This window comes from Podospora anserina, chromosome 4, assembly GCF_000226545.1.
Source record: "Podospora anserina S mat+ genomic DNA chromosome 4, supercontig 4".
Lineage (NCBI taxonomy): Eukaryota > Fungi > Ascomycota > Sordariomycetes > Sordariales > Podosporaceae > Podospora > Podospora anserina.
In genome coordinates this window covers 2,259,040-2,281,233 of record NW_001914850.1, presented here as the reverse complement: position 1 = coordinate 2,281,233, position 22,194 = coordinate 2,259,040, and the positions used below count along the sequence as shown (strand labels likewise).

The 22,194-nt window shown below is 52.1% G+C and overlaps 7 protein-coding genes across 7 annotated transcripts; 2 read left to right on the top strand and 5 right to left on the bottom strand.

The window, feature by feature from the left end:
• Positions 1-128: 128 nt before the first annotated feature.
• Positions 129-1,503, bottom strand: PODANS_4_4560 (uncharacterized protein; the record flags this gene model as incomplete). Its single annotated transcript, XM_001906368.1, has 2 exons — positions 129-381; positions 437-1,503. The coding sequence occupies 2 exons, from the start codon at positions 1,501-1,503 to the stop codon at positions 129-131; spliced, it is 1,320 nt and encodes a 439-aa protein (XP_001906403.1).
• A 1,081-nt stretch (positions 1,504-2,584) lies between these two features.
• On the bottom strand, positions 2,585-4,476 carry PODANS_4_4570 (uncharacterized protein; the record flags this gene model as incomplete). The annotated part of the gene is made up of 3 exons (XM_001906367.1): positions 2,585-3,612; positions 3,665-4,128; positions 4,187-4,476. The coding sequence occupies 3 exons, from the start codon at positions 4,474-4,476 to the stop codon at positions 2,585-2,587; spliced, it is 1,782 nt and encodes a 593-aa protein (XP_001906402.1).
• A 1,611-nt stretch (positions 4,477-6,087) lies between these two features.
• Positions 6,088-7,682, top strand: PODANS_4_4580 (uncharacterized protein; the record flags this gene model as incomplete). The annotated part of the gene is made up of 3 exons (XM_001906366.1): positions 6,088-7,203; positions 7,271-7,452; positions 7,514-7,682. 3 exons carry the CDS (start codon positions 6,088-6,090, stop codon positions 7,680-7,682), a joined length of 1,467 nt encoding a protein of 488 aa, XP_001906401.1.
• A 1,052-nt stretch (positions 7,683-8,734) lies between these two features.
• PODANS_4_4590 (uncharacterized protein) lies at positions 8,735-10,201 on the top strand (the record flags this gene model as incomplete). Its single annotated transcript, XM_001906365.1, has 7 exons — positions 8,735-8,839; positions 8,896-8,948; positions 9,021-9,158; positions 9,235-9,339; positions 9,395-9,455; positions 9,524-10,110; positions 10,171-10,201. The coding sequence occupies 7 exons, from the start codon at positions 8,735-8,737 to the stop codon at positions 10,199-10,201; spliced, it is 1,080 nt and encodes a 359-aa protein (XP_001906400.1).
• A 3,483-nt stretch (positions 10,202-13,684) lies between these two features.
• PODANS_4_4600 (uncharacterized protein) lies at positions 13,685-14,571 on the bottom strand (the record flags this gene model as incomplete). Its single annotated transcript, XM_001906364.1, has 3 exons — positions 13,685-14,005; positions 14,072-14,459; positions 14,522-14,571. 3 exons carry the CDS (start codon positions 14,569-14,571, stop codon positions 13,685-13,687), a joined length of 759 nt encoding a protein of 252 aa, XP_001906399.1.
• Positions 14,572-15,024: 453 nt separating this feature from the next.
• PODANS_4_4610 (uncharacterized protein) lies at positions 15,025-18,405 on the bottom strand (the record flags this gene model as incomplete). Its single annotated transcript, XM_001906363.1, has 5 exons — positions 15,025-15,930; positions 16,073-16,544; positions 16,597-16,720; positions 16,781-18,142; positions 18,198-18,405. The coding sequence occupies 5 exons, from the start codon at positions 18,403-18,405 to the stop codon at positions 15,025-15,027; spliced, it is 3,072 nt and encodes a 1,023-aa protein (XP_001906398.1).
• Positions 18,406-19,080: 675 nt separating this feature from the next.
• Positions 19,081-20,047, bottom strand: PODANS_4_4620 (uncharacterized protein; the record flags this gene model as incomplete). The annotated part of the gene is made up of 2 exons (XM_001906362.1): positions 19,081-19,731; positions 19,811-20,047. The coding sequence occupies 2 exons, from the start codon at positions 20,045-20,047 to the stop codon at positions 19,081-19,083; spliced, it is 888 nt and encodes a 295-aa protein (XP_001906397.1).
• Between the last annotated feature and the right edge of the window lie 2,147 nt (positions 20,048-22,194).

Here is a 22,194-nt window from a genome sequence, read left to right as displayed (position 1 = left end):
TTTCACATAAAACAAAGGCATCCTGTTCAACACGGATGATATTGGAAACTACCTCTACAGCTCAAGCAAAACATGCTCCCAAGCGCCACGACTGGACTTCATGACTAGGTACCCAAGGTAACGAAATTCTAAACCACTACAGCAGGAGGCACAGCTGCCAACGGAGCGGTTTCCTCCTCTGGCTCCTGCTTAATTGCCAGCTTCTTGATCGCCTCGTCGTAATTATCCGCTGCGTACTTTTCAGCGTCAAAGCCATGGATCCAGTCCTCTCGTGGGAACTCAATGCTCTTCGGGTTTTGTTTAACAGTTTCCCAGTCCGTCTTGTGCCATCTGTCGCGAGTGGACTCGCCAGTCTTTTGCACAGCTCTAACGCGTTCATATCTGTTGTCATGTTAGCGGAACACCCAATCCAGACTCGAAACGTTGCTGAACATACCTGAGCTCTTGGTGAGCCCTCACTGCAGCTGGGACACCATCCTTCCCCCCGCGCTTCAAGGCCACGGCAATCGTGACACCATCCTCCATCGCTTGAGTGGCTCCCTGGGCACTGGTAGGCAAGAATGGGTGGGCAGCGTCACCCAAGAGCAGAATCCGCGCGTGCTTGCTCACCCAGGTGGGCAGGGGGTCTCGGTAGACCAACTTCCAGTCCACCAAGCTCGGGGTCTTCTCCACGATGGCCTTGCAAACGGGATCCCACCCCTCCAAAACCTTGTACACGTCTTCCAGCTTGCCCGGGAAAGACCACGACTCATCGATGTCGTGCTCATCTTTGTGGGTGAGCACCCAACAGCAATCCTTGCCGCCCTTGATTGTGCTGAAGAGGAAGTGCACGTCGGGCCCGATCCAGCCGTTGAAGGTATCCCCATTCTCACAAAACTCCTTGGTGCGTGGGTCGGCAATCATGTCCTTGTTAGAGAACCACGCCCGCCAGACAGCATAGCCGCTGCTCTTGGGCTTGTCCACGTACCCAAGAACAAGCTCCCTCGCCTTTGATCTGACGCCATCAGCCCCAATGACAATGTCGGCCTCGACCCGCTCTCCAGACTTGAGTACGATTCCGGCCTTGTCCTCTGTTTCAAAGTACTCATCGACGTGTTGGCCGAGGTGGATCGGGATGCCGAGTTCGTCCCTGGCGTAGTTGAACACCACCTCATGCAGCTCACCGCGGTGGCCATTGAAGACGGGCGCCTCCTCGCGCTGGGGTGGGGTGGGTTGGTGGTAGACTACCTCACCCGTGTCGTACTTGTGAATGCGGAAGCCGTAGTCTGTGAGGTCGATGCAGAGGGAACGGAGCTTTCTGGCAATGGCGCCGTCGGCCCAGCGGGCAAAGATACGCCCGCCGTTGGCACCAAAGGAGATGATGTCGCCGAGTGTCTTGAGAGCGGGGAAGTTCTCGTAGATGGTGACGTTGTGGCCTTGTCGGTGGCACTCGATTGCTGCTGTAAGGCCACCGAAGCCGGCGCCGACAATTATCACGTTGATGCCGGTGGGCGTGGGGGCCATGATTGTGAGTCTCTGTGGTGTTGGTCTGGCGGTTGGAGAAGGTAGGTATGGTGATAAGTCTGGCTATGAAACGGGTGCGTGGGTGGTTTGTTGCGTCTATCAACGGCTTATATCTGTAACTTGGATGTACTGCAACGTCAACTGCTACATGATGGGGACCAGTCTCTTATGCATGGCAATTTGCTGGTACCGCACGACCCTCATCATAAAGTTGTCCCCGAATTTGGCAATCAGGCTATTGACGTGCCGGCCCCGGTCAGCGTTTCCCTCTCTCCTTGTCTGCCTCCGAAGAACTGTTGGATTTCCGGATCGGGATTTCCTCGCCTCCACGCTGACACCATGATCCGACATGTTGGTAGTGTGCCCCTCACATCAGATGCCGAATAGGTGCCCCCAACAGCTGAACAGCAACCAAGCGTATGAAGTCGTTCTCGGCGTGGGCGTCACGCGTTTTCCCATGACCGTGGAGAACGCGCTCACTGTGAATGCGGGGAATACACCCCCGCATCCCAGGTGACCAGGTCTTGGGGATTGCCACATGCCCATACGATCGTCGCCAGTGCCGCGATTTCTCCAAACTGAAGCTGAAAGAAAAAGGGAAAGAAAAGCTTGCGTTGAATGGAGAACTGCCCGCGTGACGTCGCCTACGCTAACACAGAACATGCAGGGCCGTTTTTTGACAAGCCATGTCCTTTGTTGGAGTAGGTACACTGGGTGTTGTTTTCCGGTTCTCAGGGGTTCAGGGGCATTACAGGGTTAGGGTTACTCGCCTACCACAACCGCCTTCGATTGCTTCGACTTGAATGCTCTTCATTTCATGTATCGCTGCGACGGTCATATCCCGTGATATTTTTTATAACGTAAAACCGCCATTTTGACCATGTTTTAGTCTGTGGTCAGAAGTCTCGGGGGTACCTCGAGATAACTAAAACTGTTCGAAGGTTTAAACCATGTCATGACATCCAAACAACGGCATTGGCGTGGTTACTTGTGTGCAAGGGCGTTGTATCAATAAAGTTTCAGTTTTGCCTCTTTCACTAGACTCTCCCTATTATCCCTTGTGCTTTCTTGCATGAGGTCACTACCCGACCTTGACAAACCTGACGTTGCCCTTCTCATCGATGATGGGCTCCTGAGCCACCTTTTTCTTTTGTTGCTGGTAGAACGTGCTCATCCTGTATTGACTCTCCCCGTCATGGATTTTGAGATCTTGCAACGCTTGCCGCCCCTCCCGCTCGATAGCTTCCTTGATCTCCTGGCTCCTTGGCACGATCTCGCAGGGGAACGGCTGGGGCCGCATGTTCAGACCGTTGGTGAAGGCAAAGATGTCCACATCGATCTCCTTGCCTGTCGTGGGGTCACGAGCTTTACGGATGTTGAACCCCCATAACAGTCGAGCAACACTGATCCATGTTCCCTGTTCCGCGAGTGCTTGTCCGCTGCACACACGCCTCCCCCAGCCAAAGGTCATGTAGCCTTTGTCATTAGGGAACGGGCGCTTGTAATCATTGCCCTCCAGATATCGGTCTGGGTAGAAACGGTCCGGGTCTGGAAACTCTCTCTCATGATGGTGAATGGCCCAGACGTTGCCTTGGATCCAGGAACCCTTGGGTATGAGCCAGCCATTGTAGGTGTCATCTTGGGTGGGCGAATGAGGTTGGCCACCAATGATAGCTACGCTTCTCCAGCGAAGCACTTCTCGTACAAAGGCGTTGATGTAAGACAGGTTTGGTGAGTCGTCCCAGTGTGGTGAGCGATTCGGCCCGATCACCCGGTCGAGCTCTTCCTGGGCCTTCTTCACAGTCTCTGGAAATGCGCAGCATGCCAAGATAAAGCTGACAAGTGTGCTTGAGGATGTGTCGGCCCCGGCACCAAAGAGGTTTCCGGTCAAACCGGAGAGCTCGGCGACTGGCAACTTGTACTTATCAGCTTCTTCGAACAGAGTCTTGACATAGGGCGTAGGCATGCTGGCTTGTTCCGAAGGGGACTTTTGGTTGTACTGCTCGATAGCCTCCTCGGCCAGCGTGTAGAAGAAGTAGTGACCGCCTTTTGAGTTACGGCTTCCGAGTCCCTTGAACCACGGCATGAATCGCGGAAACTTGGCAAGGACTGATTTGGTCAGTCGGCTTTCCGCATGTCTGAACAGGACAGGGATACTCACTAGGAAACGTCTCGAGCAGCATGGGGAAAGACTTGCCGGGAACGTTGAGATCAGCTGCCAGCTGCATCAAGGCAATAACCTCCGTGATGATGGGGTCATTGTAGCTGGCAACCCTTCGCCCAAACGCAATGATAGACACGACGCTCGTGGCATACCTCTCCAGGTGCTTGACGTACTCCTTGGGCTCCCTCAGAAAGTCCAAGGCAATGATTTTACTTTCATTGTTCTGGATAGCGCGATACCCCCGGACCGACTGCACGCCAACTCCAATGTGCATCAGCTTGCGGTGAATTCGCCATCGCTCGCGCTCCTCTTGGTTACGAATTTGCATCGTCACCAGGTTTGACTGACCCGAACCTAGCTCTCCAAAAACAATCATCCGAGGCCTTGAAGTGTAGATTTGAGCCTTCTTCTCAAATATCTCATGGGCACACCAAGCTTCGTTGATCCAAAGTGTGGGATTCCTGCGTGAACAGGGCGTTAGCAACTCGATTGTTGGTTTGTGAAAGCTACCTAGGTACTTGCCGCCCAATCCAGTATGTGATAAGTGGTGTGTTGTATCTCTTGGACAGCTCCTCAAAGTAGATCCATGGCTTGTTGTCTGGGAGCGAGAATGTGTTGCCAACAATGGGTAGCGGGAAGGGCCCAGGTGGCATCTTTGATCTCAGATAGAGCATGTGCGCGTAGTCGACTGCAACAGCAATGACTGCGACGGTCAACAACCCGAGGACGACATTGTCAATACCGACGTCGGCAATGGCCAACTGGCACTTGGCCAATATGATATTGTCCAAAAGCCTGTCTGCGAGCATGGCTTGCAGTTTCCCACCCACGATGGCGAACTGGAGGTGTGGTAACTAGGTAGTCCAATGGCAGGTAGTGTCGTGTGTGGGTGGTGAGTGTCTCAGCGGACAAATGCAATCAGGATATAACGAAGTTCGCACAACCAGCAGCCATGTCGCTGCCCACCAGCTGACAAAGGATGTCGAGACCATAACATGGCCAGGTCGATTTCCCGGATGAAGTTGAGCGGGTAAAGGCCCCGCATGGTCCCGTCTCGGCAGCAGATTTGCTTGCCGCCACTAAGGACAGCTTAGTGCGAGGTGAGCTTGGTGGGGGAGCTGATGGGTGTCGTCTGAAGTAGGTAGCTATCGATTGTTGGAGACAGCTCGGAGGTCTGGCATGGCACGTGTCTACGAGGGGTTGCAGTCGGAAGCAATGAAGCGAATCATTGTACTAGGCCAAATATTGCGCGCAGTTTCTGTGACGTGTTACTTAGTTGTACGACGCTCCAGCAAAACCCACCCCCGATAGTAGGAGGGTTTGCTCACCGTGAAGTGTGTCTGAAAACAAATCTATGTGTAGTTCGGAGGGCCCGCCGAAAGCATCGAGATGGACCAGCAATGGTTCTGGGCTGCTGAATTTGGCACTACCTGCGGTCCTTTTTCACTTTCCAATGATTTACCAGCCTGCCCGGTGGAATGTTGCGGTTGCCTCTGAAGAGGCCGAAAGGTGAAATATTGGAATCATTTGGTGGTGTCCTGCCTGAACTTCAAGTACCTACCTCGCTATTCGAGTATGTTTCCAGAATTACCTTATATGACCATAATTCTAGCAGACATATGATATTGTTTGTGTGCGACCTGACATTAGCGGTTGCCGAGCAGACGCGGCTCGAAATCGATGTTGGAGGTTGTCAACGTAGGGGCAAGACGAGCCTGAGATGATTACTGTATTACGAATTGCCGACAGTGGTAAACTTAACGACGCGCTGACGATCATTCGGTGCTGAATGGAACCGTTGAGCGCGAGTACAACGTTGAGTGAATGATGATGAATTATGTTCATGTTGCCCACATCTCACGTCGCAATGACTGTGGAACTGTCGAAATGAGCACCTAGTCACACTCTCAATGAGCAACACCTAGTGGAGGTGTACAACATGGCGATACGACGGGGCGTATCGATTCGACGGTCAATTCCTTGCACCGAGGCTGATGACTAAATGTGTTAACGCCGACTTTGACGTTCCCTGATGATGGTGTCTGTTGTACCTTCTTCGAATCCCTTTTCCTCCGACCGCAGGAACAATGTGGCATGCCAACACTGCCGTCCTATGCCCGAACACATTACACGTTATGCAACGGGTGATTACAGCGAGTGATGGCGACACCTACCTTACTTATTGAACCTCAGAGCCACCTTTCTCCCCCAATACTTACCTTGACAATAAACCCCATCCTTTACGAGCTGCACCATGACAATTCTTGACAGAATTTCTCTCGGGACGTATCCATTCATTGCTTGGCCAACATGGCTTGCTGGGGCGGTAGGAAATCTCCATTCTCCAACACTTCGCGTTGCTTTATATTGACCTGAGCGCCTATTTCTGACTCGATCAATGCTTTTCGGTATAGACTATCATGATACTATTATCTACAGTCCTCTACAACCTGCTCCTCCATCCTCTTCGATCTCTTCCCGGTCCAAAGCTTTGGGCGGCGACGCCGATACCATACACCCGAGCATGGCTTTCAGGACGAATGTCGAGTAACATTCACCGATTGCACGAGAGATACGGCGACGTCATCCGCGTTGCACCAAATCGTGTCTCCTTTGCACATCCCGACGCTTACAATGCCATTCGAGGCCACCGCAAGGCTGGTCAACCAGAACACGGAAAGGACCCTGTTTTCTACAAGATGTCGATGCACAACATCTTGGGCGCGAACCGTGAGGATCACAGCCGCTTCCGTAAGATCCTGAGCCACGGATTCTCAGCAAAAGCGATGCAGGACCAGCAACCCCTTATCACGCAGTACATCGACCTGCTGATGGATCGTCTGCAGGAATTGACTAAGGGAGGACGAGAAGAGGCCGTTACGGACATGGGCGCCTGGTTCAACTTTACAACCTTTGATATCATTGGTGACCTGTCGTTCGGTGCTCCATTTGGTTGCTTGGAGAGCAGTTCATACCACCCCTGGGTCACGGCCATCCTCAAGGGCGTCAAGGAATTCGCCATGTTGCTGGTTATGAACTGGTTTTTCCCCAGTTTTTCCAGAGTCGTCAAGGTTCTGACCCCTTGGCACCACCCAGCAAAGCATACCAATGAACAGGCTGAATTCGCCCGCGTCCAGGTGGTCAAGCGACTCAACTCTGGTGTTGAAAGACCGGACTTCGTTCAGGCCCTGACCAACGGATCCAAGGCCAACAACGGAAGACCCTTGACAATAGAAGAGATGGCAATGAACGCAAGGCTGTTGATTCTGGCAGGAAGCGAAACCACGGCTACTGCGCTGTCGGCAACAACATATTACCTGGCGACATACCACCGCGTGCAGACAAGGCTGGCAGAGGAGGTCAGAGGTCAGTTCAAAAGCGAAGATGAGATCAACTTCTTCAGTGTCAACAGATTGACATATATGCTTGCCGTTTTGGACGAAGCAATGAGATTATTCCCGCCTGTACCGGCCAATCTTCCACGCAAGGCGGCCAAAGGTGGGGACGTGATTCTGGGATGGCAAATTCCAGAGAATGTAAGCTCATGTCCTACGCTCGCAAACAAATATGACGCATAGCCAGCTAACCAAGAACTGATTCAAGACCGGCCTCGAGATCTGGCCGTGGGCTGTGAACCACCTTTCCCGCAACTTCACTGAGCCCGACAAGTTCATCCCCGAGCGTTGGCTTGGAGGAGATAGCTTTGAAGGCATAGTGTTCGACAAGAGTAGACACAGTGCACTGCAGCCATTTTCAGTTGGCCCACGAAACTGCATTGGCAAAAAGTAAGTATCGCCTACATAGCTTTACCTAGCCTGGGGACTTATTCTGACTACGATGCAATAGTTTGGCATACGTCGAAATGCGGGTCATCCTAGCAAGGTTCATCTGGAACTTTGACTTGGCTCTGGCCGACGAAAAGTCACAAATGTTTCCGAAGGCAAAGTCATTTGGTCTCTGGGTCAAGAAGCCGCTGAATATTCGGCTCATTCCTGTTAGACATGTGTCCAAATGATGGCAGTCGAAAGTTGGCGAAGCGGATCAGTGGTTCGAGGAGCGTGGGAGCGTGGGGAGTTGCACGGTAGCTCTTTATGATGACAAGGATGTATTTTATTCTCCATTTTGATGTGGACAATTCCAAAAAGCTGGAAAAAAAGCAGGCATTTTGGTGATTTTGGCCAATGGCATTTGGAGATGGGCACAGGGGGGGGACACCAACCGCTCATGAGCCCCTTGAAGCCCACCCCTGAGCCCCTGAACCGTTCCGCTGCCTTCTGATTGGTCAGGGTCTAGATAATCAACAGAACCGCTTTCGCTCTCGAGTTCCAGGTTCATCAAGAAGGTGCAGGGCAGTTGTGTTGGCAAGAAAATGATAAGTCTAACGTTGCTAATAGAGCCAGCCTTAATGCCAGTTCTGAGCCCCGTCTTCAAGCGTCTTGACACGACAGAACAGGACATATTTCGCATGCTGAGCAGGGTAGCATTATGCACGTGGACCAAAAGGAATACCTACCTGCGCGCATACCAGTTTGCTGCACCTGCAAGTCGAGGCCGCGAAAGCATCCTATTGGACAAGACTTGGGCAATACATGAGTAGTCTGCATCTGCTTGTCTTGCGTCCCGAACAAAGGAAACCTCCTGACAAATCGCATCCTGTCGGACTTGCTGCAAGGATTGTTCACCACATCACAAACCAACTCCAGCGGGGGTCACGGCAGGGGTCTTCACACTATCGGAAATCGGAACGGATCATTCCTCCCTTCTGGAAGCTGTGGCACACCCACTGTCGCTCCGAAACCCCGCTGCTGGCGAGAGAAAAGGCCGTCTGTTCAATCCATCTCGTCGTCGACTTCTCACGTTACACAACCTGTCGTCCCGTTCGCGTTTCCGAGCCATTCCCGCCCGCGCCGCCGCCTCTTCCGCAGGCTTGATCGTCCCCCGGCCCACTCCACACCAACGCCGTACAACCACATCGCCGCATCTCGTCTAAAAAGTCCGACCGGCACCTCACATTACACAAATACGCCTCTGTGCTCCCAACCGATTCGGAGTGCCATTACCGCCGAGATGGGGTCTTCTAAGCCGCCATCTTCGCCCGCTGCTCCTTCGAGCCCACCGGCGGCAGCCGCCGAAGCGGGCACGCACGGAGAGGAGGCCGCGCCCATCATTGTGGTGAGTGTGACGAGTTTACCAATGTCTCGCTCCCTAAAAGCTGACCAATTGTCCAGGATCCCGAGTTTGAAACCGAGGTTCAAGGTGATGGTGACTCTGCCCTTGGATAGTATGTCCAACGACCACCCACAATTGTCAACGAGTGGTAATATTCGCCAGTTGCTAAAATTTACTGCTTCAGTGCCGAATCTTCCACCGCGTCTCTCAGCTCTTCCATCTTGCAGTACCGTGAGATTCATGGACGCACATATCAGAATTTCAAGGAGGCCGAGTACTGGGCACCTAATGATGACAAGCAAAATGATGGGTTGGATTTGCAGTATGTTTATACCTGCTTTTCTTGTTAATCAGATCTGATCGCTAGGGAATGGGGCTTATTACTGACGCACATGCAGCCACCACATGATGTATCTGATCCACAACAACTCGCTTTTCCGGTCACCAGTTGAAGACCCAGATGCTATTCTTGACGTGGGCACCGGAACCGGTATTTGGGCCTTGTAAGTTTATCTTGCACCTCCTACTCGGGAACCACAATATTGACATGATGAAAAGGGACTGCGCGGACCAATTTCCCGCCGCCGAAGTCATCGGCACTGATCTTTCTCCCATTCAGGTGTGTCCACCACTTTATGCGATATCCCATGTTTCATGACCAAAATACTTACCAAAAAAAATATACAGCCAACATGGACGCCCCCCAACTGCCGTTTCGAGCTTGATGACGCCTCCTTGGACTGGACCTTCTCCGCTGACAAGTTCGACCTCGTTCACCTCCGCTTCCTCATCGGCTCCATCGAAGACTGGCCCAAACTCTACCGCCAAGCCTACCGCTGCCTCAAGCCGGGCGGCTGGCTCGAGCACACCGACTTCACCATCCGCATCGCCTCCGACGACGGCTCCATCCCCATCGAGGATCCAAAACATCCTTACGCCATCTGGAACAGGATTTTTGCCGAAGCTGGTGAGAAAATCGGCCGCACCTTTTTGGTGTCCGACAAGGGCAAGAATGCCGAGTGGATGAAAGAAGCAGGCTTTCCTGGGCCGTTCAACGTCGAGCATTACAAGTTGCCCTTGGGGACATGGCCAAAGGACAAGAAGTGGAAAGAGGTCGGAGCCTTTAACAAGCAGAGCTGCTTGGAAGGGCTGGAGGGGTATGTTCTTTACCTTGCGGTGAAGATCTTGGGGTGGGAGTTTGAGGAGGTGCAGGTTTTGTGCAGCAAGATGAGGAGCGCGTTGGCCAACCCCAACTATCATGCCTATTATGGGTGGTAAGTTTGAACCCACTTTCTACTTTTGGCTGCAGATTTGCTAACGTTTGACTCGGCTTAGCTCAACGGTATGGACACAAAAGCCGCTTGATGAGCAAGCTGTTGGCGACGCGGAAGCCTAGAATGATGCACATTCTTTTATGCTTTGGTCATGTACGGAGGAATCAACGATGGCTACAGTGAAGGCGGGAAATTTGGGTCGGCCAGAAAACAAGGGACCTACCTAGTACATATGATGTATCACAAGAGGAAACGGTTTTGGCGATAGCCGAGCTTGTGAATGGGACTTGACACATACTTTGTTCTAGCATATGGCACGCGTTAGTGTCTACTCCATGCATAAAATGGACGCGATGTAAATAATCAAGTCATGGTTACCTTACCTTACCTATCATGAGATAGAGACAACAATCGTTCTTGAACTTACTCATGTGCGAAGTGTTCGCGTTTTTCCCAATTTGGTCTGGCATCACCTGCATGCCAAAGACCCTAGGTAGTTTGCCAACTGGTCGCAATCCCAGGAATCAGTGCGAAATGGTTCCACGTGAAGTTCCAGTGGCTCATGATTGTGGGTGATGACTAGATCCAGGGTCCGATATGGTACACCGATCCAAGGTGGGAAAGTCCTCTCGATGGTCTGTTGCAGCCGCTATAGTCGAGTCCCTTCCGCCCCAACACCCTGAATCTCTGGCTCGAAGCCTCGAACAATGCAGGCAATTTCCAGGTTAGTTATCAGGTTACATCTGGTGCTTACAAAGGTCAGTGACTTGCCTACCTATCTTACATGTAATGTGTTATCTACCGACATCTCAAAAGTGGCGGTGCCTGCCGTAGCTGCCTTCCCTACATGTATGCTGATCGGTGCTGTCCGCACGTAAATAAGGTAGGTAGATAGGGTAGGCATCGACGCTTTCAACACTGCCTTCTCTTCTCAGCTGTGCCTTAATCTTGAAACAACATTGCAGGCATCAATTTGTGGCTTTCCTCTGTCCAACGTTGGGCATACCGTTACCGCTGATTCAACAATGCGAGAAGCAATTTTGCTTGCGATGTTCCAGGTGAGATAATTATTGATGTTACATCTTGCACTCAGGCAACGTGTGCCAGTCTTACGCCGGCCCCCGACTCGAACATGGAAAGGGAAAAGGGTTCCCCGTTCGCCGCTCGGTTCATTTTCACATACCTATCTATGTCTCCTCTTTGAAAGGTTGACCCCGTGGTTTATCCCATGAGAGTATGAGTACAAATGCAGGGTCCTGCTCTACGGCGGCAATCGCTGGAAATTCTTACGTGTCATCACCGTCGAGCATCTCAGCAAAAACACCGGAGGCTGATGAGGTCACTATTAAATGCCACTGGCTTCGTCTAGCTCTATGGTCTTCGTTCCTTCTCTGGTCTTCGTTCCTTCTCTGGTTTTCGTTCCTTCTCTGGTTTTCGTTTCTTCTCTGGTTTTCGTTGTTAGTCTCACTCACGATTGGCCTTCCGCTATGGGCCTCTTGGATTGCCAACCCGACTGCTTGTCGCCCTGATGACACGTTCAGTCCTGTGAGCACAGGTTACAATTGGTGGTCTCAGTCCGGCCTTTTTCAAATCACATACGGAGGAGGAAGTTTTACGTTCTCTCAGGCCAAAGGTCTTGATATTGCATGGGACCTGGTAAATATTCCCCCGAAACCGGCTGATTTAGCAATGTGAGGCCTCCTAACTGCGTGTGTGGTTAGTCGGGCGTCTAGGTCAGCTCTTGATTTCGTGCCTCTTATGGCGCGTTTTATCCGACTATATAGCATCAACACTTGAAACCGGATCTGTCTCCTATTCCACATTCTGGATGATTTATTTACGCCAGGAGTCATCCATTGATGCAATCTACCGTCTTCTCAGTAACAGGACCTTCTACCGTATAGTTCAATCAAGGGTGGCTATTGCCTTCATCGTCATGTCACTGACACTCATTTTGGCATTCCCCACTCTTACCAGCGCCATGACCGGCTACGCTGCTAGCACCGAATCGTTCGTCGTTGAGTAAGAGACAGGCAATTATATACGATTTGCCGAATTTCGCCCCATTGCATACGTTATTCATGACGGCGAGCGGATCAATCGGACCAAACGTTTGTGGTGCCCATGGATGTTCAGTGGAGACCAACGAACTCTCACCATGTTATCCAGCAAAGGTAGGTAAGAGAGCCATCGATTCCTTTACGGGCGTTCATTATTTATTTCCCCTATTGTGGTTGAAATGGTTCAAGGCGATCCCCTGTTAGACCACATGTTCTACCAGCTTAGAACGGCCTGTCCCATGATCGGGGAAGCAGGCTTTGAAGAAGGCAGAGTCAGAGACCCGGCCGCTGAGTATGTCGGAAGGTATGGCTTCCATGGGTCGCTTTTTGGGCATTCCGTACTGCGGTCGCCGCCTTCCACAACATTTTGGGGTGACAAGGTCTTAGAAGGAACTCCGCTAAATATCTCGGCCTATTATTTCGGGAATCAGTGTCTCCTTCCGGGAAGTTTCGACACTAACTTAACCTCCTTCAAGGACAAGCAAAAGGTTCAGCTTACAGTCTCCGGGCGGATATACAATTTGGACTATATCGCTCAGTACGGCTCTTGTCAACCAACTACAGGGGTATGTCAACCTTTCATAAAAGAAGAGTACACGTAGAAACTAAATTCTGTCAACCTTGTCCTTTACTGTTTTACACAGCATGTAGCTGATCGAAATTCCAAATAGCGGTACCGATGGGGCTTCTCCTACGTTCAATTGTGCCTAGTAGTCGCCCACCCTCCTGATTTGGACTCTGAGTGTCTGTTTACTGTGGGCTAATGCCTACTGGAACTTGCTTTCCAACGCAGAGGCAAAGGTGCCCAGGAAGTGGAAGTCGGTCCTTTTTCTTGCTGAGACCACCACACGCGAACTTCAGATCATGGAGATTGAATCACCGTTACAAATGGCCAACGGCCAACTCAACCATGCTACAAACAACGGTTTGAAAGGTGGTCAAATATCTTTTGTGGACGTCATCCTGTGTAGGAGTGTTGGTGTTTGGCGGGGACTCTGGCGTTGGACTAGAAGCCATAAATACTGGGTTATATGCTTTTCGGTCTCCGCGGCCTTTCCTATCAGCATGATACAAACATCTCTGGGACTTTTAGACTATGATATGCGTCTTCCAGATAATCTGATGATGGTGGGACTGCGAAGAGAGGATGGTGGGAAGGCGGGTGGGACTGTGATAACTGCGGCTTTGGTTTCGTTTCTGTATTCCGTCTCTCTGTTGGCTCTCATTCTTGCCCGACACACCCGCGGTCGACTACGTTGAGGGGTTGGATTACCTGGTACCTAAGGTAAATACTCCGACCGAAATTGGTCCCAGGCCAGCCCGCCCATACTGTTGCAAAAGAAAAGAACCAATAGTCAATCAGCAATCGAACATATTTCAACATATCCACATCACACTTTATCAATACATCAAAAGTTGCGGTTTAGTTCCGAGATGTGTTTACGCTGACAACTTAAAGGTGTATTGTGACAGGTCATCATACAGGCTTTGGCTATAACATAATCTGACTTCATCTAGAGCAAGTAGTTGTCAAACCAGGTGACCGCCTGCAAGAAGGCCTGCTCCTTGGCATACCTCGTCACCTTCTTGTTCGGGTCCCCTCTGACAGCAAAGCCATGTTCAACGCCAGAGTAGAGGTTGATCTGGTACGGTTGACCGGTCTTTTGCAGAATCTCCTCGCTCCTGTGGCGCTTCTCGGCAGGGAAGATGGAGTCAGTTTCGGCCGCAGCAATGCTGAAAGGGCCCTGAATAGCAGCCAACTCGTCCTCCTCGACAAACGAGGGGTGGGCAGCATAACCGACCTTGATGCCATCCTTGTAATGTCTGACGACATACTGCATTCCACGTGTTAGCACTCCGCACGCAGCTGGCATGATTTCGAACAAAGTGAGCGGGTCTACCTTGGCACCGAAGCAATACCCAACAGCCCCCAGCTTCTCCACCCCGTATTCTTCCTTGAGTGCCTTGATCGCATCTTCAACAATAGGATCGACAGCCTCCTTTGTGTGAGGGTTGTTTCCATCAGAGCCCTTGGTCAACCACGCGTTGAAGTCGAAGGGCCCTGAGCGGTTCAGGGGCAGCGCGTCGCCATTGAACACGTCGATCAACAAGGTCAAGTATCCATTGGCAGCAAACTGGTCGGCGATCAACTTGCTGTTTTTCCAAATACCGATGACGTCGGGGATAAGGAGGATGCCAGCACCCTTGTGGGCCTTGTCGGCGGTGGGCGTCGCGAGGTAGGCGTCATGCTTGTTGGCTACTTTGATGGATTGGCCTGTGGTTTCACCTCTTGAAAAGAATAGGCGCGTGGTCAGCGATGGCGCACTGTGCTGTGTCGGGTTGATGCTTACTCGTGCTTGACACCAATGGTGCAGCATTTCGCGGGAGGATTGGACGCCATTGTACAGGGGTTCTGGGGATTCGAGCTGATGCTTTTGCAGCGAAGGAACAGGAGGAGAGATGGAGGGCTGAGCGTGTCTGCTTCAAGTGTTTCTGAACAGGCGTCGATCACGATCTCTTGCTTTCTATTTATTTTCGACAAGCACTGCTGAGCACGAAATAAGCAGCCCCTCCAGCTCCCCGCCCCCCACTTTAATCCGTCATTACCCCGCCAAATTTGCCATATCTCCGGCCCCGGCCCCTGTTCCAGGTTCCCGAATTGTCTCGGCAAGCCCAAGACACGACCCCACCTCTATCCGCTGTCTCGGTCTAGTAACATGTTGACTGAAATTCATTGTTACATAAACTCATAAACTCAAATCGAGGTATCTACAGCTAGAGACAATATCTGCACCAATGAAAAACATCACCAACTAATGATCCCCTTTTCATCCCAAAGTCACCGAGGTGTCCTTCATTCCGGAACATCCTCAATATCCTCCTCCACGCTCTTCAACCACAGCTTCTTAAACATGCCCCCTTCCCCTTCCTCCTCCACCAGCTTCCAAGGACGATCAAACTCGACCACCTTACCCTTATCTAGCACAACCACCTTGTCAAAATCCATAATGGTATCCAGCCTGTGCGCCACAGCAAGGATGGTGTAGTCGCAAAACTTCCTCCTAATCAACCTTTGAACCATCTCCTCTGTCTTCCCGTCCAAGGTACTGGTGGCCTCGTCCAAGACAAGGATATTCCCCGGCCGCACTATTGCACGAGCAAGACAGAACAGCTGCCTCTGCCCCTGCGAAAGATTGAGGCTGTCAATGTCGGCATCCAGTCCGCCAAATCTGCTGACAATATCCCAGACTTTGACCTCTTGGAGTGCAGTCTGTATTTGTGCATCCGTGGCTTGACCAAGAGGGTCGGCGTTGAGTCTTACAGACCCTTTCAGGAGGAAAGGATGCTGCGGGACACCGACCAACCGGCGGCGGACATCCTCACGGGGAATCGTGGACGTGTCCACCCCGTCAATGCAGATGGAGCCAGCGTGAGTAGCGGTCATGCGGAAGAGCGAAGACACAAGACAGGTCTTGCCGCTTCCTGTTCGGCCGCAGATAGCAACCTTTTCTCCGGCAGCGATGGAAAGAGAGATGTTCTTGAGTACAGGGTCTGAGTCACCCTCGTTGTACGCGGCCGTGAAATTCTTGATCTCAATGGCACCCTTCTGAGGCCAGTTTGGTGGTGGAGTTTGATCTTCGCCGGGAAGGTCCTCAGATGGGACAGCGGTGCTGGTGAAGCTCTTGATGCGAGCTACCGAACCAATTTGCGTCTCAAGGGTTGTCCAAAATGTGACGAGAAGTTTGACGCTCTGGCTGAACTGGATGACATTCAGCAGTGCGAGCCCAACACCACCTGCGGCAACAGTACCGCGGAGATTGACAACGAGGATAATGAGAAGAACAGCGATGGCTGCAACAAGAAGGTCCAGGACAAGAGTAAGCCAGCGTTGGACGGCATACATGAGGTAGAACGGTTTCATGGAGCGGTTGAGGAGGGTGTGATTCTTTTTCTCGAGGGCGTCTTGCCAGCCGAAAGCGCGGATGGTGGCAATTCCGCGGAGACTCCTCAAATAAGGAGTACAATGGCGCCTTGGTTTCAATATCGATCAATCGGATCTGGCGGGATGTGCGAAGGTAAAACTTCTGGACGAGATAGAGTGTGATGAGAACGATGGGGAAGGAGATGGCCGCATAGATGGAGCCAACACCGATGAGCGCCATCTGCGCGATGCAAAGAATCAACGTGGTGAATGTGTTGAGGGCAGCGATGGGGAGCTCCATGTCAATGAGTTGCAAGTCCTGGCTGAAGCGGTTCATGGTGACGCCTGTGTCTGTCTTGACAAAGAAGGACATGGGTGCACTCAGAACGGTCTTCAGGAGCGCCAGGTGGAACTTTTCTCCGGACAGAGGTACCATCTTGATGATCATTTGCCTGTTGCCGGTCAGTACACATGACAAATCTGACGATAGCAAGGATAACATACCAACAGCCAATGGTGAGACCAACAATGGCGATACCACCAAACATGGCATAAAGACCAATCCAATATCCCAGGTTATCGTTGGGGCGAATCTCATTTTCTGCAGCCCACCATTGAACCCAGACAGCTATGGTAATGTTAGTGTTTGCCTCAAAGCAAGAAAGGATCAAGCAAGGTAGGAACTCACTCGGAAACGAAATACAAAAAACAAACGCAACAATGCCCAAAACAAAGATCAAGGTCGGCCACAGCCCCACAGACTTGATGTAGTAAGTATAAATCTGCACATCACCAGTCTGTCTCCCCGAGTCCAGTGTGTTGATTGCGTCAGCTTCATTCACTGTCTGGATCTCTGACGAGGAAGAAGCAGCCCTTTCAGGACTGTGAGAATGGGAAATCCTCTCTCTGGAAGAGCCCGAGACCGAAGTCCCACAGTCGGTCTCATGCAGCTCCTTTGGACGATCAACATCAGTGGTATCATCATCATCACTGAAGTGATCGTCGTCTGGCTTGAAAGTCCAGTCCGGTCTAGAGGCCAGGGAGAAAGTAGACACGTAACCAGTGCCGGCGTGGTTGAGCTCGTCAAACGTTCCTTGAGCACTGATCGTGCCGCTGGAATCAAGACAAACGACATACGCAGCGTAAGGCAGTCTTTTGACCGAAGAGGAGACAAGCAGGACGGTAGCTTTCGTCTCTGTGAAGATGCCTTTCACACCAAATAGACTGTGGAAAACATGGTTCTCGGTTGAGGTGTCGAGACCACTGAGGACATCATCCAAGATGACAATCTCACGGCGGGCATAGACCGCTCTTGCCAAGGCGATGCGTTGGCTCTGGCCACCTGAGAGAGCGATTCCACCGGATCCTATCCGAGAGGAGTCACCGTGAGGAAGCTCTTTGAGATCACGACCAAGAGCACAGGCGCGGAGAACTCTTCCGTACCATTTGGGATCATACTTGGCGGTGCCGAGAATGGCTTCTCTAATGGTGCCATTCATGTGCCAAGGGTCTTGAGAGCAGTAGGCAACACTGGTCGAGCCAAGGTGAACAGAGCCCGACAGTGAAGGAATCTCGCCCAAGATGGACTGGAGCAGAGTGGACTTGCCACACCCAACCGGCCCAACCACCATGGTCAACTGGCGCCATGGCACAGTCAAGGTAATGTCGCTGAGGATAGGAGACTTTTCAGCATCCCAACCAAAGTCACCTTTCTCGATAAAAATGGCATGGGGCGAAGGCTTCTCCATGTCCACGATTGGCAAAGCCAAATCGAGCGAGTGCTCAGACGAGACCATGTGAGGGTCCTGTTTTCGGGGATCTTCTCTCTCATCAGACTGGAGGAAGTTTTGAATGCGGCTGAAACTACCCACGGACCCCAGAAACGTCGCTAAGGACATGACAAGGGATGCCAAAGGCTCCGAGAGCAGGGCAAACAGTGACAGCGCTGTGAAGACGCGCGCTGTGTCCAACGTCCTATCGCCAGTATCCCGTGCGCGGACGGAAAAGATGGCAAACGTCAGAACGGGTGCAAAGACCTGGGTCACATAGGCTGTCATGTGTTAGCGACTGGTTGCATTGCGAGGTTCAAGGCAGGGTTGACTCACCAAACACCATGTTCCAGATGATCAGTTTACGGAACCGCTTGGAGATGCAAAGCTCGTCCACCCGGAGCTTCTGCATGCTGGCCATCAATGTGTCCTTGAGACCACACATCTTGACGCCCTTCATGGATGATAACATGGCTGATGTGGCAGAAATACGCCGTTCAATGGCCTCCAACCACATGGCTTGCCGGGAGACGATGAAGTTCATAGCCACCATGGAGCCAAGCAATGACACTGTAATATGCTGTCAGCATGACCGTTGCGAATGATAAATTCACGTGTTGACTCACAGATTGACAAAGCTACGGGAACTACACATGCAATGCCCAGTTGCCGCTCCAACAGAAAGATGGCAACGCCTACTTCAATGGAGTTGGACCAAATCTCATGCATCGTTTGCCATCCTTGCACAATCCGCTCCATGTCGGCACTCATAAGCGTCATGGAGGCAGCAGGATCAATGTCCTTCAGACTGAGAGTGCTGGTCTTGTGATATATCATGGAGATGAGACCTGCACGAACCATCGCGATGGTACGGTATGTCTTGTGCTGGTACTGTCCCATGGTAACCTACGCATTGATGAGATGTTAGCATCGGTACACAATGTGGGGTGATGTGATGAGAGGAACATACCGCAATGCCGACATAGACGAAGAAGTAGGCCCCAATGAGGCCGTACCCAGTCTGAGTGCTCTCATCGGTGATGGGCTCCTGTGACAGTCTGATGGTGCGATTGATGAGAAATGGCTGGCAGAACATGAGGGCTGTGAGGGCAGCCCGTGGAGGAACTGTGCTCAAGACAACCCATTTCAGGACACCAAATGCTGTCAGCAATAAAGCATAAGGTGACTTGGTCTTCTTAGCACCGCCTGTGTGTCACTGTCAGCAGCTGTGGGCAAGGTCATGTCGAGGGACTGACTTACCAGAGACAGTGGCAGCCCATGCATTCCCCAAACGCCGATAATTGTAACCGGCCTGAAGATGCTTGTCCAGCTCAGGGAGGTCACGTCGCTTGTCGACATCCAACACCCGGCCTTTCTGGAAGCCCTTCCAAAACAATGGATTGAGCCACCAGAAAAAGGACCGGTTGTAGAGGCCGCTTGTCGCTTCGGGGCCGTAGCCATAGCCCCTGAACTCGGGTCGAAGCACCCTTCGTTTGCTCAAGGCTTCAACGACAAGCAAGAACCCCTTCACCACGACAGCAGTGACGGCGAGGTAAGCCAGGGAATTCTCCTTGTTGATGTCAAACGAGTCACCGTCTTCGTCCAGAGAAACAACATACGGGTCGCGTAACCACAAGGTTCGTGCCCGTGCAATGTCAAACAAGAGGGTAGCAAAGAGAAAGGCACCGATGATGGAGGACGGTCGTACGTTGCGAGTGTGCTCAACGTAGGACAGCAGCGAGAGGGCAAGAGAGGAAACAAAGGTGAGGGCAGCAGCGGCCAGGGTGGTCCGGGTTCGGACGGGGGAAGGGAGCCTTGACCAGAGGACCAGCGCTGCAAGTTGAAGGACAGCCAGCGCAACCCAGGTGGACTGTGAGATTATGATTTGTTAGAATCAAAGGTACTCTGGTGCTGACAAACAGGAGAGCCAGGCCGGGAAAAGTACATACAACTTTGACAGTTGCCAAGTGACTGCCACTGGTGAGTTTCTTGGCTTTCCTCCACATAAACCACACTCTCGGAAGTGAGACGAGCAGGATGAGTCCCGCGGGCAGGATTGTGAGGATCGTCTCTTCGAAAAATAGAGTGAAGTCGAATCCACCTCGACACTCGCCGGCGTGAGGGCCAAACGAGTTGTCAAGATGAGCGCATGCTGCCGAGACCGGAGAGGAAGCTGGCGGATCCATGACTGCACCGCGTGTTCAGACTTGAGGAGACGCGTGTTCAGTGAGTCGTCCCGACGGGTGATCAGTGTCTCATGCAACTCGACATGAGGGAACCAGACAGAGAAGAAGTCGAAGTTCCAGAAGAATCAAAAAAAATCGGGGGGGACAAGAGGTCACCCAGAGCCCTGGGTTCGCAGATGAGCGGCTACATATTAATTCTCGCCCATTCCGCCATCGATGGTTGCTTGAACTTGGCGAGTTTTGTTTGCATCTTGTTGAAAATCTTTTCCTCGTTCCCGGGACCAGGCCATCGAGAATCGTCGATCATGTCGAGAAAATAGCAGGTAGTGGCCATCTCCGTCCTTGGTTTTCAAACCCCTTTCCCTACCGAAAAGAAATTTCATGGCCCCTAGTGCCAACAACGCATCACAGACTTCCCCTTGTTACACCAGCCCATCTCCACACACCCTCATAGTAAAAAGCCACATGGAAGCCGAATCGGCCCAATAGAAAAACTCTATGGTAGCTTTAGGAAGTCAGACGTCACCCCACAGGCCGGCCCAGTTGCTGAATCCAGCGGAGCCCCGTCCCGTTCAGAAAAAGAAGCAGTCCACTCTAGGTTGGTTGTGCCTGAGCCTCCCTCCAGTCCAGGCGTCAGTGTCATGCTACGCCATCGTCATGGTGCAACATGGGCCGGCACAGAAGGCTCCCTTACTCGGTGGACGTTGGCGGACGGTTGGAGCATGCAGGCACTGAGTTTTGTTGATGCCGGCTCCCGCCTGGGGATGCGCCCCCCTATGCCGTGCGATGACCGGAGGGCAAATTACATGCAGAAATCCTGCTTTTCCCAAGACTGAGAACCAACCCTCAGCTCCCCCCTCCTGAGCCGTGAGGCGAGCCCAAGCAGCTTGGCACAGACGGAAAAACACGACAACTAGCCAGCCACTGCAGCCCCCTTTTGCATCCCATCCTTCTCCCCGGCCCTATTGCGCGAACGGCCGGCAATCTTGCTCAAGGTGACACTGCTTCTGGTCTCGTAGGTCAGCGGCGTTGGTCGGTGTGCACTCAGCCGCCCTCAACTGCAGCCAGCAGCACCTGAGCGCTCCCTTGCTTCGACATGTTGGAACCGTTCCCCAGTCCCAGCTCAGCTTCCGCTTTGGGGCTGACTCCCTCAGAATTCCGGTCCATGGTACGGTGGACGCTTCTGCGGCTGGCAACTGGCTGGCTATATTCAACGTTGTGTCCGGGGCGATCCTCGACCTGTCATCGCTGCTCCCAAGCCCGCCAGATCCTGGACCACACCTCATCATTGGCCGGCATCTCCCGCTTCCCCCACAGATCTACACATGTACTTTGTCAGCCGTTGTCCCGTCCCACCACTCCACCCAAACACCAAGTAGTGCTGAATCTCTCCCTGGTCGCCAGCGGTTGGGCCGTGTGCCGCCCCCTGGTCCAGTGCCAAGGTGCTGTCAGTGGCCCGTTAACCCCGAGAACCACTCTATACAGTGGAGTCATAGTGCATATATAGTGGAGCACTAACCACTCTTGTCCACTGGGCCACCTCTTTTCCGTCTCATCTCAACGATCTCCATTTCCTCCTGCCAAAAATCGAAAGGGTGTTGTCGATCCTCTTTGCATGATCTGATGACTCCATGATCGGATCTTTTTTCTCATTCTTGCTCCACCGGGCCCACCACCGCCAAATCCATGACAGACAGAACCTGATCGACGTTCCTGGATATGGTCTAAGCATGGTAAAAGCGTCTCCAGCGAAGCTAGCACCTGTCCAGAGATTTTCCAGATGTTACCTATGGCCAAGGTTTGTTGGGATCCCGGCCACCCGCGGTCGAAAAAAGAACAAAAGAGCGAGAGAAAAAAACAGGGCAGCGGGAGAAATGGGTGAAGGGGGCAGGCGGGAGCTGGAAGAGGCCAGAGAACGAGGTGGTCGCAAAAAAAAAGAGGAAATGAGGCAATCGATACCCAGTCTATAACTGATGTAGTTTTCTTCAACTCAGGTCCCACCTTGGCCTTCCGAGACATGATCGATCAATGTTCAGTGAGACCTGCAGTCTGAACTCATGGTAACTGAAATCAATACCTGAAGCCTTGAGTGATCAGCAACAAACAGTTTGTCCCACAAGATTCAGTGATACTTTACCGAGTACCTC